General features: G+C 35.2%; 1 protein-coding gene across 1 annotated transcript in view; it reads left to right on the top strand.

Annotated features, from left to right (window-relative positions):
* CDK17 (cyclin dependent kinase 17) overlaps nt 1-16,471 on the top strand; it is a 105,746-nt gene that overhangs the window by 82,478 nt on the left and 6,797 nt on the right. Inside the window, 6 exon segments of the mRNA XM_052639738.1 lie at nt 7,550-7,606; nt 8,524-8,638; nt 9,385-9,479; nt 9,807-9,869; nt 12,122-12,245; nt 14,339-14,459. Coding sequence (XP_052495698.1) covers nt 7,550-7,606; nt 8,524-8,638; nt 9,385-9,479; nt 9,807-9,869; nt 12,122-12,245; nt 14,339-14,459 — 575 coding nt within the window.

The raw sequence follows: 16,471 nt of genomic DNA, 5'->3' as shown, positions 1-16,471 counted from the left end.
ATAACCTTGAGAGTTCCATGTGCTTTATAATAGGTCTTTGTTGGTTATCCATTTTAAATATAGCAATGTGTACATGTTTGTTTTTGTACTTTCAGTTTGCAATGTATAATAAGTAGAGTAGTAAAAATAACAAATCACTTGAGTAGGAGGTAAGAAACAAGTCTGAGTTCACTTCTGGTGAAGATACAGTAGGGCTGACTGGTTCTTCTATAGAATCATGAGCATCAAGCTCAGTTGGATCCTCAGTATCATTTGGCCCCTATTGCGTTTCTTTGGTTAATTCTTCTCTCACTCTGAGCAGATGACCTCTTACCACTACACGAGCAGGAAGAGAGAGGCCACTAACTGGAAACCCTCTCATTTTCTGAATTACAAATGTGCGAGTCTGCCTATAGCTATGCTAACTCTACTCTAATAAGTTATTTTGGAGTAGTTATAGATTTGCAGAAAAATTTAAAAGATCATATAGAGAGTTCTCGTATACCACATACCTAGTTATGCTTATTATTAACATTTTACATTACTTTAGTACATTGTCACAACTTAGGAAACCAATGTTGGTACATTACTATTAACTAAACTCCATACTTTATTCAAATTTCCCTAGTTTTTCACTAATAGCTTTTTATCCCCAGGATCCCATCTAGGACACTACATTACATTTAGACATTCTATCTTATTTTAAAGATACTGGTTATTGGATTGGTAAAGTGTTATTTAATATTCATTTATAGTTGATAAGGAATGGAATATTCTAACTCTTAAAATGCTTAAACTAATGACTAGTGGGAAAGCCCATAGACAGGTCATGATTTATTAGAGCATTGTTACACTTACAGTGATGGCATGCCCCATGGAAATTTCGTAAGAGTGTTAAGTGCAACTTTAGTAAACTAAGTCTATATAGGAAAGTTTGTCTCATTTTATTGAATTTTAGGTTATATGAATTCTAAGAATATGCCTCTTCCTAAACATTAAGTTTTGGGTTTCTCATTCATGGCTTTACCAGTATAGATCATACATAGCCGTTATTTCTAAGGACAGGTGAGAAAATAGGGTATCAAGTCCTGATGTTTTTCAGAAGTGATTTTATGGTGTGGAAATGAGGTTCAAAGTTCACCCACAATTTAATTTACCTATGGCATATTATGGACAGGGGTAAGGTAATATTTTGTAAGACAAATGATCAAGTAGAATAGAGATTCTCAGTTGACCTACCCCAGTCTACCTGAGTAGACAGACATTTCTATCAATAACAGTAACTTGGTAAATCTCACAAGGCGGGAAATGGATAACTGAAAAATCTGTGTTTGCCTCCACTGTGTTTTATATGCACATTTACTCTTAGAATGGCATCTAATAGAGTTATTGCGCATGTCTTAGTTGTTGTCAAGCTCATTTAGAATTGCATTGCCAGCATGCAATACCTCTTTATAACTTTGGTAGAATGATTATACTCTTAGACCAAAGTAACAAAGAAATACCCTATAATAATCAATGCTACTTACAGGTTACTCGAAATTACAGGAAGGCTATTATAAATTATAATTTATTTTTATTTTATTTCACTTTCATGTGCTTACTATATAAGAACTATTTTAAAATTTTTATTGGAGGAAAATTGCTTTACAATATTGGGTTGATTTCTGCCATACATCAGTATGAATCAGCCAAAGGTATACATATGTCCCCTCCCTCCTCCTGAACCCTCTTCCCACCTCCCTCCCCACCCAGCCCCTCTAGGTTGTCACAGAGCACTGGGTTGAGCTCCTTGTGTCACACAGCACATTCCCAATTGCTGTCTGTTGTACATACGGTAACGGTTCTATGAAGACCTACAAGACCTTTTAGAACTAACACCCAAAAAAGATGTCCTTTTCATTATAGGGGACTGGAATGCAAAAGTAGGAAGTCAAGAAACACCTGGGGTAACAGGCAAATTTAGCCTTGGAATACGGAATGAAGCAGGGCAAAGGCTAATAGAGTTTTGCCAAGAGAACACACTGGTCATAGCAAACACCCTCTTCCAACAACACAAGAGAAGACTCTACACATGAACATTACCAGATGGTCAACACTAAAATCAGATTGATTATATTCTTTGCATCCAAAGATGGAGAAGCTCTATACAGTCAACAAAAACAAGACTGGGAGCTGACTGTGGCTCAGACCATGAACTCCTTATTGCCAAATTCAGACTTAAATTGAAGTAAGTAGGGAAAACCACTAGACCATTCAGGTATGGCCTAAATCAAATTCCTATGATTATACAGTGGAAGTGAGAAATAGATTTAAGGGACTGGATCTGATAGAGAGAGTACCTGATGAACTATGGACTGAGGTTCGTGACATTGTACAGGAGACAGGGATCAAGACCATCCCCATGGAAAAGAAATGCAAACAAGCAAAATGGCTGTCTGGGGAGGCTTTACAAATAGCTGTGAAAAGAAGAGAAAAGGAAAGATATAAGCATCGGAATGCAGAGTTCCAAAGAATAGCAAGAAGAGATGAGAAAGCCTTCCTCAGTGATCAATGCAAAGAAATAGAGGAAACAACAGAATGGGAAAGACTAGAGATCTCTTCAAGAAAATTAGAGATACCAAGGGAACATTTCATGCAAAGATGGGCTCGATAAAGGACAGAAATGGTATGGACCTAACAGAAGCAGAAGATATTAAGAAGAGGTGGCAAGAATACACAGAAGAACTGTACAAAAAAGATCTTCATGACCAAGATAATCATGATGGTGTGATCACTCACCTAGAGCCAGACATCCTGCAATGTGAAGTTAAGTGGGCCTTAGAAAACATCACTATGAACAAAGCTAGTGGAGGTGATGGAATTCCAGTGGAGCTCTTTCAAATCCTGAAAGATGATGCTGTGAAAGGGCTGCACTCAAATGCCAGCAAATTTGGAAAACTCAGCTGTGGCCACAGGACTGGAAAAGGTCAGTTTTCATTCCAATCCCAAAGAAAGGCAATGCCAAAGAATGCTCAAACTACCGCACAATTGCACTCATCTCACATGCTAAGTAAAGTAATACTCAAAATTCTCCAAGCCAGACTTCAGCAATACGTGAACCGTGAACTCTCTGATGTTCAAGCTGGTTTTCGAAAAGGCAGAGGAACCAGAGAACAAATTGCCAATATCTGCTGGATCATCAAAAAAGCAAGAGAGTTCCAGAGAAACATCTATTTCTGCTTTATTGACTATGCCAAAGCCTTTGACTGTGTGGATCACAATAAACAGTGGAAAATTCTGAAAGAGATGGGAATACCAGACCACGTGACCTGCCTCTTGAGAAACCTATATGCAGGTCAGGAAGCAACAGTTAGAACTGGACATGGAACAACAGACTGGTTCCAAATAGGAAAAGGAGTACGTCAAGGCTGTATATTGTCACCCTGCTTATTTAACTTCTATGCAGAGTACATCATGAGAAACGCTGGGCTGGAAGAAGCACAAGCTGGAATCAAGATTGCCGGGAGAAATATCAGTAACCTCAGCTATGCAGATGACACCACCCTTAGGGCAGAAAGCAAAGAACTAAAGAAGCTTTTGATGAAAGTGAAAGAGGAGAGTGAAAAAGTTGGCTTAAAGCTCAACATTCACAAAATTAAGTTCATGGCATCCGGTCCCATCACTTCATGGGAAATAGATGGGGAAACAGTGTCAGACTTTATTTTGGGGGGCTCCAAAATCACTGCAGATGGTGATTGCAGCCATGAAATTAAAAGATGCTGACTCCTTGGAAGGAAAGTTATGACCAACCTAGATAGCATACTGAAAAGCAGAGACATTGCTTTGCCAACAAAGGTCTGTCTAGTCAAGGCTGTGGTTTTTCCAGTGGTCATGTATGGATGTGAGAGTTGGATTGTGAAGAAAGCTGAGCACCGAAGAATTGATGCTTTTGAAGTGTTGTGTTGAAGAAGACTCTTGTGAGTCCCTGGGACTGCAGGGAGATTCAATCAGTCCATCCTAAAGGAGATCAGCCCTGGGTGTTCTTTGGAAGGAATGATGCTGAAGCTGAAACTGAAATACTTAGGCCACCTGATGCAAAGAGTTGGTGATGGATAGGGAGGCCTGGCGTGCTGGAATTCATGGGGTTGCAGAGTCAGACACGACTGAGCGACTGAAATCAACTGAATGTATATGTTTCCATGCTAGCCTCCCAATTCGTCCCACCCTCTCCTTCCCCCAGTGTGTCCAGAAGTCTGTTCTCTATGTCCTGTGTTTCCATTGAAAGTGAAAGTGAAGTCGCTCAGTCATGTCCAACTCTTTGCGACCCCATGGACTGTAGCCTACCAGGATCCTCGCTCCATGGGATTTTCGAGGCAAGAGTACTAGAGTGGGTTGCCATTTCCTTCTCCAGGAGATCCTCCCGACCCAGGGATTGAACCTGGATTTCCCACATTGTAGGTGGACGCTTTACCGTCTAAGCCACCAGGGAAGTTAGGTGTCTCCATTGCTACCCTGCAAATAGGTTCATCAGTACCATCTTTCTAGATTCCAGATGCATGCATTAATATATAGTATTTGTCTCTCTCTTTCTGACTTAACAGTGAAATATTACTCGGCTATAAGAGCTATTTGAACAGGAGTTTGTTTGGTTTTCCAAAAAGCTAAGTATTAGAGCAGTGAAGTATCGAAAAAAATTATCTTCATTTGAAGCAGAATTAAGATTTTATATTGTATTAAAATGCAAAGTGTATTGTTTCAATCATACAGGTATTATTTCTGTTTTTATTAGACTTTAAAAATATTCTAAATCTAGGGTGAAAGTCAGTCTAGATTGTGAACTTATGAGAGGAGGAATCATATCTGTCTTCTTCACTCTATCCCCAGTACCTAGCATTATGCCTGGTAAATGTTGAATAAATGAGCTTTGTCTTCTGTCCTCTGAATAATTTCCGTAGGAGAGTGTGTCAACAAGCTAGTCATTATGTCTATTGTTAATCTTGTCATGCTCAGCAGATAAAAATGCAAGCAAACTTTTCTAGAAATTCCATATAAAGATTCAGTTAAGCAGTAAATTGGATGTAATTACTAAATCCTGAAGGTTGGGAATCATTAAAATGTCGTCAACCCAATTCAAAACCTGTTTAATTGGGTTGTGGCAGACAATTCCAGTATTTACCCTCTTTTTGAAAAGCGTACTTTTAATATATTTTAATGATCTCACTAAATTTCACTATTTAAAGAGTGACTCTTTTTTAATGTTAATATTTCATGTAATGTTAATATAGATGCTATGCTATATAGTTAATATATCTCTTATATTAACTATAAGAGTATTATCTCTTATAGTTTATTCCTTGTATACTTTATATGATATGATAATCTGTACATCAGTACTGTGTTTACAGTCTTGAATTTGTAGTTCATTTATCCACTCTTTAAAAAAAAAAAAACTTTAGCATTTTTGTGAAAGCCACCGTTAGAGAAAAGTGTACATGATCTTATAAGGACATTCTAGTATTTATTCACTTAAGATTAAAAAAGGGAATAGGAAAATTTCCCAACTCCTAATAAGAGAAATTTCCCAGGGAATTCCCTGGTGGTCCAGTGGTTTAGGACAATGTACTTTTGCTGTTGCAGGCGTGGTTCAGTCCCTTGTTGGGGAACTAAGTTTCCACAAGACCTGGTGTGGCAAAAAAAAAAGGTTCCTTGCTTGTAGTTATATTTTTCTATGTACTTCTCACTGTTACAGGTGATGACATTTTAATTACATCTTGGGGGGGGGGGCATTGATTATTTCGTTCATACTAGTTTCCATTTTTTCTTGCTGTTCTTTTTCCTTCATAAAAAATCAGGTGAGATTTGAAATTCATGTCAAAATAGTTCCATGTTTGTGAATTTAATCATCTGAATTCTAGAAAATAGGTATAAGAAAATAAACACTGTAACATAGTTTGTGTGACCTTGGCAGTTAGCCTTTTTAAAGTGTTTATGTGAGATCTTTTAAGTGTTATGTGAGATTGTATGTAAATAGACTATAGAAAAACTACAAAATCAAAAGATGATTCAGAATCAGGTCCTCGGGTATCAAATGGTGGTCTCTTTGCCATATTTTCCATATTAAAATTAAAAAACTCCTATTTGTATTTGGAACGTGTTTATTGTAGTTTTATTATCCTGTATAATTATTGACAATAGAGAATAAGGACTTAATATCTGTCAGTCATATATAAAATAGTGTGTGGGTGTATGGATCATGATGGGTTCCAAAAATCTCACTTATTTAATTTTTTTTTGAAAATACCATATATAGGAAAAAGTCTTTAAGAATACACAGAGAGAAGCAATTTTTCAGTCCTTCAGTGATACCACCAGTACCACCTGTGACCACAGTTTTTATTAGTTTACCAAAATTGAATGAGTACCATTGAATATGCAGTTTTCCTCATGGCTTTTAAAGTGATATATATGTCTTGTAACAAAGTTCCTTGTACAACAGTTCCTTTGAGAGGCCCCTGATACTTTTGACTATCAGTTTTGGGCAGTTTACCTTTTTTTGTTTCAAGTGGTGAGTGATGTTAAGTCAAATTGTCGAGTATCATTTTTATTTTGTTCAACACCTCCAGAAAAAGTGTATCTGAACCTCCAGAATTTGACACAGAATTTAATAATCCAGCATGCACCTTTAAGAGTTATATATAAAAGAACATTATTCCTTTCATTGGCTACTTAAGGGCATTAGTGTCACTCTGATAAGTGAAGTTTTAGATTACTGTTCCCCTTTCCACTATCTACAAAAGGGATACTAGAAAGGAATTTAAGAAAATTCTTATTCTCTTCTTTTTAACTTTTGCCCCCATCTCTGCTCTCTCAGTCTCTAAATTTTTATTGTTTTGTTTTTTACCCTAAATCTTTTGTGTTAGGTGGTTTTTTTTAAATTACTTTTTAAATACTGGGTTTCCATTGCATATTTGAGTATTCCATCTACCTCATTTATCGACTCCGTACAAAATAGTCAAGCTCAAGGTTTAAAAGCAATGCTTTTCAGAACTCACTTTTAAAGCCTTTTGTGGGGGATGGAGGAGACTGATTGAGACTTATATTACTTCTTCTGTGTCAGCCATTTCCTGACTTATCATAGAGTATGACATGTAGCTATCTGTCTTACTATATTTCGATGGGAAAAGTGTTTTGTTTGCAGCCCTTCCTAGGGAAAACATAAGATTGATGAAGGAAAATATGTAGGAAAATTGTTTATTTTGTGATTTTGTTAAATCATGTAGTTACCTTTTATAAAATCCTTTTATATCCTAAAATGCCTGTGATATCTTAAAATTTCAGTCTTAAGGTAGGACAGAAATTTTTCAAAGCAGAATGTTAATCGATTTGTAAAAAAGATGAGTTGACAGTTTTAATAGTGAACTTTGTTTTTGAGCCTTTAAATGTTCCGATTTTTAAATTTGACAGATGTTCAACTATTTAATCAGATTTGTCTGTTCCAAAACATTCCCAGAGCAGGAGAGTTTCAGATATTGAGGCAGAGAAGAATTGAAATTTTAAGAATACTAAATTTATAATTGTTTGCTTTCAGTCAGAAATTGGGTTTGGAAAAATGGAAACCTACATCAAATTGGAAAAGCTTGGAGAGGTAAGTTAACATTTTTCTTATTCATCAGCTAAAAGATTGTATCTTGTCCTATAAAGGCAATAGAATATTAGAAGGAAATACCCTTCAATTCTTGAAATTATTCCATCAGTGTGAGAAGAAAGGAATTTTTAAAATAGCATTGTAACCTTTTGTTGATGCACAAAATATTGTGCTTTTTTTGGTAACAAAATAGGCATCTGTCTTTTAGTTTGCTCCTTGGTACTCTGTGACTATGCTGTCATATGGGAAATTCCATGTGTTTAAACTTGTGAAAAATAAAAATACTATCTGTAAAGCTAAAGACATATCTTAAAGGTTAAGGAAATTCTTGGCTCATTTTCTTGAAATGAAATTCAAGGTTTTCTTGAACTTGCTACTAGTACTAGTTTTGAAATGGTCTGCTTCCCAGAGTGATAAAGTGCAAAGAAAATAATAGAATTAGTTAATAGGGAAGCCTTAAGGGAGTTTGAGAACTGTCTTCGCAACGATAGAAGATATCTGTAGAATACATTTGGTTTTTAAAGGAGAGCTCTAGCATTCAAAGATTCTGAAAATGGGTAAAATTTTAATAATATGTTAGTTACAGTTTCAGTTTTCACCTTAAGTTTTCTTGCTTAATTTCCTCAATCTTCACATACCATTGTAGTTATAGTTAATACAATACTTTTAAATTAAATATTCTTCTTATGTTTTTACTTTTGAAGTACTCTGAAGGGTTGTAAGAGTAGGGAAGCTGTGCACAGGGAACTGAAAGTCCTCTTAGCTGTAGGAAAACCAAGACTAGTCATGGTGGAGTTTTCTCTGCAAGATGGAATTTAACACATGGTTAAAAATTAGAAATTTAGTTAGGGCTCTTTCTTGTATTGATGATATAGACTCATGCTACTTTCATGTATCTTGCAAAATATATTTTGTAGGGTACATATGCAACAGTATATAAAGGAAGAAGTAAATTGACAGAGAATTTGGTGGCCTTGAAAGAGATCCGGTTGGAACATGAAGAAGGTGCACCCTGCACAGCAATAAGAGAAGGTATAATTAGTACTTTTTGTGAGCAGAATGCTTTATGAAATTTATATAGAACATTTTAAAACCAAAGCTATGTAATAAGAGTTCATTTTTTGTAAGTACAAAGAGCTCAGGTATAGAAATAATACATGACTGGAAAATAATATGCCATCACAACTAATGGCATCTCGTTGAGGAAAAAGAATACAATAAAATGAGGCCCTGGGGGTAGAAGCAATATCTAAAGCTAAAATATTTAACAAAATGGGATTGGATATATTATCATACAGCTTATGATGAAATACTAGGAAGTCATAAGATTACTGTCATAGACAAATACTTGCCATTGGGAAATGTTACATATTGGTGCATGGGGAAAGAGCTGGCCATAAATAGTGTATACAGAATGCAAATATATTTTTATAATGGTACCATTTTTTTAAAGGATTATCCAGAAAATGGTTTGAGGCAACTGATAAGCCAGTTTGGAAGAAGAAAACATATCTTGGGACAGTCTCAATAAGTTAATATTTGAGTGAAAAAAAGGATGTTATGGAGAGTATTAATGTAGTATAGGGAATAATTTAGAAGTATTAAAAATATCAAACCCAGTACCATAAAAGAAAAAATTCTTCTAAAATTTCTACTACAGATCCCTTTGGATTGTTTTAAGAGACTCCTAAATTCAGGCATTCGTATGTTAAACTTAGGGTTCTTTAAAAGACTGGCTACCACAGACTAAATAATTGGCTTTCCTTCCTGTTTTGCAGTTTCACTATTAAAGGATCTAAAGCATGCAAATATAGTAACCTTACATGACATTGTTCATACAGACAAGTCTTTGACTCTGGTCTTTGAGTATCTGGTAAGCATTTCATAAAACTTCAGTATTTAATTTTGCTATAATAAAACATACAGATTGGATTTTTTAACAGCCCCAGGGACATTCTTGTTATTAGCATTTAATTATGTATGGTACATTCAGGATCTTTCTTCAAAAAACAACTAATTTTTTTAAAAAACAGTATTTAATACCTGTGTATAACTGAATCAGTTTTCTGTATACCAGAAACTAACACAACATTGAAAAGCAACTATACTTCATTTTTAAAAAGCAAACTTATTTTTAAAAACTAAGTAAATGTCATGCCTTCTCAAAACTATGTATCACATAGTGCTCTATTTTTTTCAGGATAAAGATCTAAAACAGTACATGGATGACTGTGGAAACATCATGAGTATGCACAATGTAAAGGTAAGCTTACTGTGTCGTTTCAAATTGTGTTTAGAGACGAACACTTAAGCAGAGACAAACTGCACTGCATTACATAATGAAATACGCCAGTCTCATAACTGTTCTGCTTCGGAATTTTTTGTTATGCATTTTAAATAAACTGAGGTTGTCTGAACACATTTACTCAGAACTTCTGTTTGCTATACTATAGTATTTCCTAGAATCAGACCTTTTTTGTAGAACTACTTCATTTTAAAATTTTTAATAAGTACTTCGGAGGAATTTGAGGTTTTTGAATAGAAGCCACCTGTTCTCCTTGCTTGGCCCTTCAATAAACTTTTAACCTTTCTCTACTTCAAAACAGAAAAGTCTTCTGACATTTCCTTTCACAGTATTATTGGTTCTCTTCGATATATATAGAATACATTTACAGGTATATTCTGCTTAGAAAGATAACAAGAAGCCTGTTTTATCAGAATCCAAATGTTTAAGGTAAATGAAAATGATACAGTGCATTTTGCAAAGGGCCTCTTTTAAATGGCAAAGTCCTCATGTTTACAATGGTATTTAATTATAAAGCAACTTTTGAAGGTGCTAATCTAATGAGTAAGGTCAGGAAGCTACATAGGTATTATGAATACTAGGCTGGAAATACCATTGTGCACTATTAAGAGGGAAAGTAAGATAATTATGTTTTCTTACCTGAAAAATATGTGAAGATGCAAGTAATGATAGAAAAGTTTGACATAAACTTTGTGCCAGATAAAGCCCAAAAGTAAAAGGAAGATCAGGTAAAAACCCTTGATACAGTTGTGTTCTTACAGCAGGTTTCTTTGACTGGATTTACTCCAAATTTAGCAAAGATCTGTTTATCCAAACTCACTCAATGGTTCGTGAGACTGTTCTGGAAATAGGCTGTCCCAGCTGTGGTTTTGCGACAGTTCCAGTTCTATAGATGCTAACTTTTAAACTTAAGATACTTTTTAAAATAGTTAAGTTTGTTATAAAGGAGAACCAGTTTGTTTTACTATAAAATAGTTCAAAATATATGGATTGCTAGGAATTTTAGAATAGGGCTTTAAGTTTTAAGTCTCTTTTCCATATAGTTTCTATGAGAATTGTTCTCATCATATTTTATGTTTTATTTGGCAAGGTATTGTGAATCTCATTTGTGTTTACTTCTGCTTATGGCTTTTATGTTGTTTTTCCTGCAGTCATATTATCAGTAATTTGGAAATAAAGTTGTCCTTAATTATCATAATTTGACTAAGATTTGAGAAGTTTATTTGTCGTAAGCCAGGTCTACATGCCTGAATTAAGTTGAAAAGTATTTTATTCTCTGTTAAACATAAAAAGTAATGAGAATATTTGGAAGTAATAATTTAAGAGTTTTCAAAATATAAATACGTAGAGTATAGAAGCTCTGCTAATTACAATTTCTTCCGGCCCACTGTTCACCTGCTGCCTTGGCTTATTCTCAAAGTTCTAAAGCTATTTTTCACCTTCCAAGAAAACCAAGGGTACACTCCTAAATGTTCTGGACTTGAGGCTCTTTTTTGTTAACCACAAAGAATCAAATACCGTCTGTGTTTCATATTCCCTTTTCCACCAAAATCCACAACGAAAAAGTCTACCATTAGCCTTATAGGAATTGCTTTTTTCCAAGAGTCATTCAGAGCTCCACAGTGCTTAATCCCTTTTCTGAATCATAGCAGGTTTTGAAGGCTGAGTGGGAGGTGCTGAAAGTAAAGTACCCAGGAGGTGGGTGATAGAAGCTGGGTTAGGTTATTTTAGGTTATTTTTATAGCACATAATTTGCCAGAGCTGTGCAGCGCTGATCTCTTTGACACTTGAAAATGTTCATAAAACCACCAACTCCAGTGCCTTATATTAAAGGCTTTGTCCCACATCAGTTTTTTTTTCAGGGGGCAGAGGGTTGGGTAATGGTAGAAGATTGTTTTGTGAGAATTTCATAAATAAACTGTAAACCTAATTAGTAGACCTGTAAGTTTATGAGGTACATTTATTTAAAATCATTTTCAGTAACAAGTGAGCTATTACTACTAAGATAAAGTTTCATTCGTTCACACTAAAAAAATAGATGTTTCAAATAGAATAATGAATTGTAAAATTTAGATAAGTATGTAAGGAAAAGGAGATGGTTCCTTTTTTCGTTTGACTGTTCTAGGCCAGTTGCTTTTCTGTTTACCATAATTTACACCAAAGTATGTCTTATTATCTGTAAGACTAATTTCTGTGTTTTGTTTCCATAGCTGTTTTTATACCAGATTCTACGTGGTCTGGCATATTGCCACAGAAGAAAGGTGTTACACCGAGATTTAAAACCACAGAACCTCCTCATTAATGAAAAAGGAGAATTAAAGCTAGCAGATTTTGGTACGGAATGTATGAGATATTTATAGATAGTTCCAGGTGGTTAAGTTTAAAAGAAAAAACAAGTATTGACACTGTATGATTGCTTTTATGTGAGTTTGGAAGTTTTTGGAAGATATTTGAAAATTTTGGTGGTCAGTTATGTTAGTGAATGCTAACCATCCCAGGTTCTCAGAAGTGGTCCATAGTCCCCTAAGTGTGCTGAGACCCTTTCAGGGGATCTCCAAAGGTATAAAGTTGTTGTTGATCTAGATGAAAATTCTACTTTTCCTGTAACCAGGGAAGTATTCATATAAATAGACATTTTCATTAATAATAGAAAATGGCTTATATAATAATACCATGTCACATTTAGTTAATTTGGTTTGGATGAAATTATTGTCTATTGCATTTTATGTTAGTATTGCAAATCTAATTGTGAACTGGACCAGAAGCCTGTTTGAGCAAGTACCATAGTTTAGAATTCTCTCAGGAGGAGAAGGAAAAGGTACTGAGGAAACTACAGCTGCAGTTGCTTTGATGTTGTATGTGTAGGAATAGCAAATGTGAAGCCTGTCCTTTTCCCCTTATAACCCAGTATGATATCAGGAAGAGGAATCAGAAAGTTGCTAATTATCAAAACATTTTGAATTTATTTTACCAAGCTGGGATGGTCAAATAAAATCTGCAATTAAATAAATAGTGTCAACGTTATTTCAGTTACATCCTTTAGCCCTTAAACTAAATGAAAATACTATGAATACTGGCTGATTTTTTTTAAAAATTCTGGTTTCACTTGGGTTTAACAGTTAAAATATCCTTCTATGACATTTTTCTTACTTAGGATTTTAATCAGATATAATAGTTACAGCAGAAATCACAGCCTGTGAATGAATTATTCCCTGTTTGAAATAAAGTATTCAGTTCAGTCACTCAGTCGTGTCCGACTCTTTGCGACCCCATGAATCGCAGCACGCCAGGCCTCCCTGTCCATCACCATCTCCTTGGGTTCACTCAGACTCACGTCCATCGAGTCCATGATGCCATCCAGCCATCTCATCCTCTGTTGTCCCCTTCTCCTCCTGCCCCCCAATCCCTCCCAGCATCAGAGTCTTTTCCAGTGAGTCAGTTCTTCACATGAGGTGGCCAAAGTACTGGAGCTTCAGCTTTAGCATCATTCCTTCCAAAGAAATCCCAGGGCTGATCTTCAGAATGGACTGGTTGGATCTCCTTGCAGTCCAAGGGACTCTCAAGAGTCTTCTCCAACACCACACTTCAAAAGCATCAATTCTTCATATATGTTAAAATTTATATTTCTTCAGATATCTTTTAAAAAGTTACTTCTTTAGGTGATAAGAATTTGGAGGCATGGGGGTAATAAAAGCAACTCTTACATTAGTGGCTCAAGAGAGAAAGTTGCAAGCTCTTGCCTTTATATCTGGATAATCAGTGAATTTCATATTCAACAGGCAAAGGAATAGCACATGTTATCTACAGCAACTAATAAGATCCAAAGACAGGTTCATTGTATTTTAATATTAACTATATAACGTAAAACTTAAGAAGTACAGAACGACAATGTAGTTCATTGCAAGAAAACTTTAAATAAAAACTTCTGCAAGGGAATTGTTAATAAAACTTAACAGGATTATGGACCAGTAACTTCATGCTTTTTGGTAAGAATTGGTACAGCAAGCGAAAATTGTAATCAGGTTAAAAGTCAATAAGCCTATAACTGTAAGAAGTAAAATTGTTTATCTTAATATCATTGGCCTGTTTTGCATTAATTTAACTTGAAGTAGGAAGTAATTTTGGCATAATCATGGCTAGAAAGAAGATATCTTATGTTTAGATTAGCCCAGATACTGAGGCCAGGTGCATTCACTCGTAAAAGTAAACATAGTCCCTGACTGTGTAATTATTATTATTTAGTTTAATTACATGAAGATTTGCTGACCCAAGACGGTACACACTCAAAAATTCATAAAACGAATTTTGTTAAGCGTCACAATGGTATAGAGTAATCATCTCGGGCATCTTTGTGACTGCAGTCATTGTCATATGAACTGAGAAATACATTCTAGTTATTTCTTAATTGTTTTCTTTTCCCTGTGAAGGACTAGCCAGAGCCAAGTCAGTTCCCACAAAGACCTACTCAAATGAAGTTGTCACACTTTGGTACCGGCCGCCTGATGTGCTTCTGGGTTCCTCAGAGTACTCAACACAGATTGACATGTGGTAAATATGTGCATAGTTATTGCCATTTATAATTTTGAAAGAATGTAGCCATTAACACAGGACATACTGATTGGTATTTGGCTTTAAGGAGATGTTATTTTAAAGAGAGACAATATAAACAATGATGAAGAGTTCTGGCAAGTAGGATCACCTAGGTTTAAAGACCAATTCTACCACTTACAACTATATAACCTTTTTGAAATTACTGGCCTGTGCCTCAGTTTCCTCAATTAAGGAAATGGGAATTATAACAATAACTACTTTAAAAGCCTGTTCTGTGAATAATGTTAAGACCAAATGAGCTGATATATATAAAGCATTTTGAAGAGTGTCTGGTACAAAATTATTATTTTTATCATCATTTAATATTCACCAAAACCCGCTTGCTTTAAGTTGATCTTGAAATAGTGAAATACAATAGTAATCTTCCTCACCCGGCACTTTGATCATGACACTCCTTTATTCAGACACATTTGCTGCTTCCACATTCACTGCCTGTTATAGAATAGGGTATCGTTCTTCAACCTGATATTTAATAATCTTCATGAAACGTCTCTACCTTTTTCAGTTTACTTCAGACTACTCAGTGTAGATGTTTCCATTTAGCCAAATGGCTACTTACTATATTTCATAAATAACCTGGGCTTTCCCAGCTTTGCTCTTATATTCATACCAGTTCACCTGTCTTGAATGACTACTCTGTTTCTCTGTCTAAGGCCTGTGCCTAGGGCCTTCAAAACATAGTTTTTCATAAATCCTCCCTGACTATAACCTAGCCTCCCATGGCTAATTTTTTCCCTTGAACTGTGGTTACACTTACTGCAAGTACTCTTTGTGTAGTGATAAATCATATACTTTGTTTTGTTGTTGTCTTGGGTTGAACGTTTATATAATTTGTATTGTGAAACATTTTTTTCTTTTTTAAGCTTCTTTAAATTTTGGGAATATATATATAACCAGATTTACCATTAAGTACATTTACAGTGCTGTGCATCCATCATCGTCAGTCTCCACAACTCTCTTCATTTTGCAGACTGAAACTCTGTACTTACTAAATAGTAACTCTCCATTTCCCTCTCCCTCCACCGTTTTTCTTTCTGGGTTTGTGAATTTGACTTTTCTAAGTACCTCATATAGGTGAAATCATATAGCATTTGTTTTGTTGTGACTAATTTATTTTACTTAGCATAAATGTTATCAAGGTTTACCTCTGGTGAAGATAGATACTTGACTTTTTTATGTGTCAGAATTACCTTCATTTTTAAGGCTGAATAATCATTGTACGTATATGTTGTTTATTGATTCATGCACTGATGGACAGTTGGGTTGTTACCACGTTTCGGCTGTTGTGCTGCTGTGGACATGAGTGTACAAATACCTCTTTGAGATACTGCTTTTCTTTTGGTTATATACTTAGAAGTGGAATTGCTGGATCATATGGCAATTATGTTTTACATTTTTTGATGAATTACTATACTGTTTGCCATAGTGGCTCCATTATTTAATCTTCTGTATAATTTATATATATATATACACACACACATATATATATATGTAATTGCTAGGTTGTGAGTCTTTTAAAGGAAGGACTCCTGTCTTAAACTCATGTCTTCACACAGGTGAAGACAGTATCTATTTAGTGAGCGTCTGTCCATTTCTCTTCCTTCTCTTAACACATTCTCTCTCTCTTTCTCTGTGTCTTACTCTCACTCACTTTACCCCACATCTATGAGCTCTGTCTCTGCTTCCTACATAAAAACATCTTGAATCATTTGTTTCTACCTAGCTCTGCTGACCACTGCCTAACACATAGTAAGCATTAAATCACTATTAGCTATGGTTAGTGGTATTCTTCAGGGATCATGCAGAAGAGGGCTGGACACTTTAAGTGGGGAAAATGGATATAGACGTATGGAAGATGATAAGCTAAATGTTAGCAAGTTAGTTTAGTTATATCTGAAAGAAATCTGCAGATTTTCTAGCAGGCTAGTACAAAATTCTCCAGAAAGGCA

Source organism: Budorcas taxicolor, chromosome 5 (assembly GCF_023091745.1).
Source record: "Budorcas taxicolor isolate Tak-1 chromosome 5, Takin1.1, whole genome shotgun sequence".
Taxonomy (NCBI): domain Eukaryota; kingdom Metazoa; phylum Chordata; class Mammalia; order Artiodactyla; family Bovidae; genus Budorcas; species Budorcas taxicolor.
This window is presented reverse-complemented; position numbering and strand designations above follow the sequence as displayed.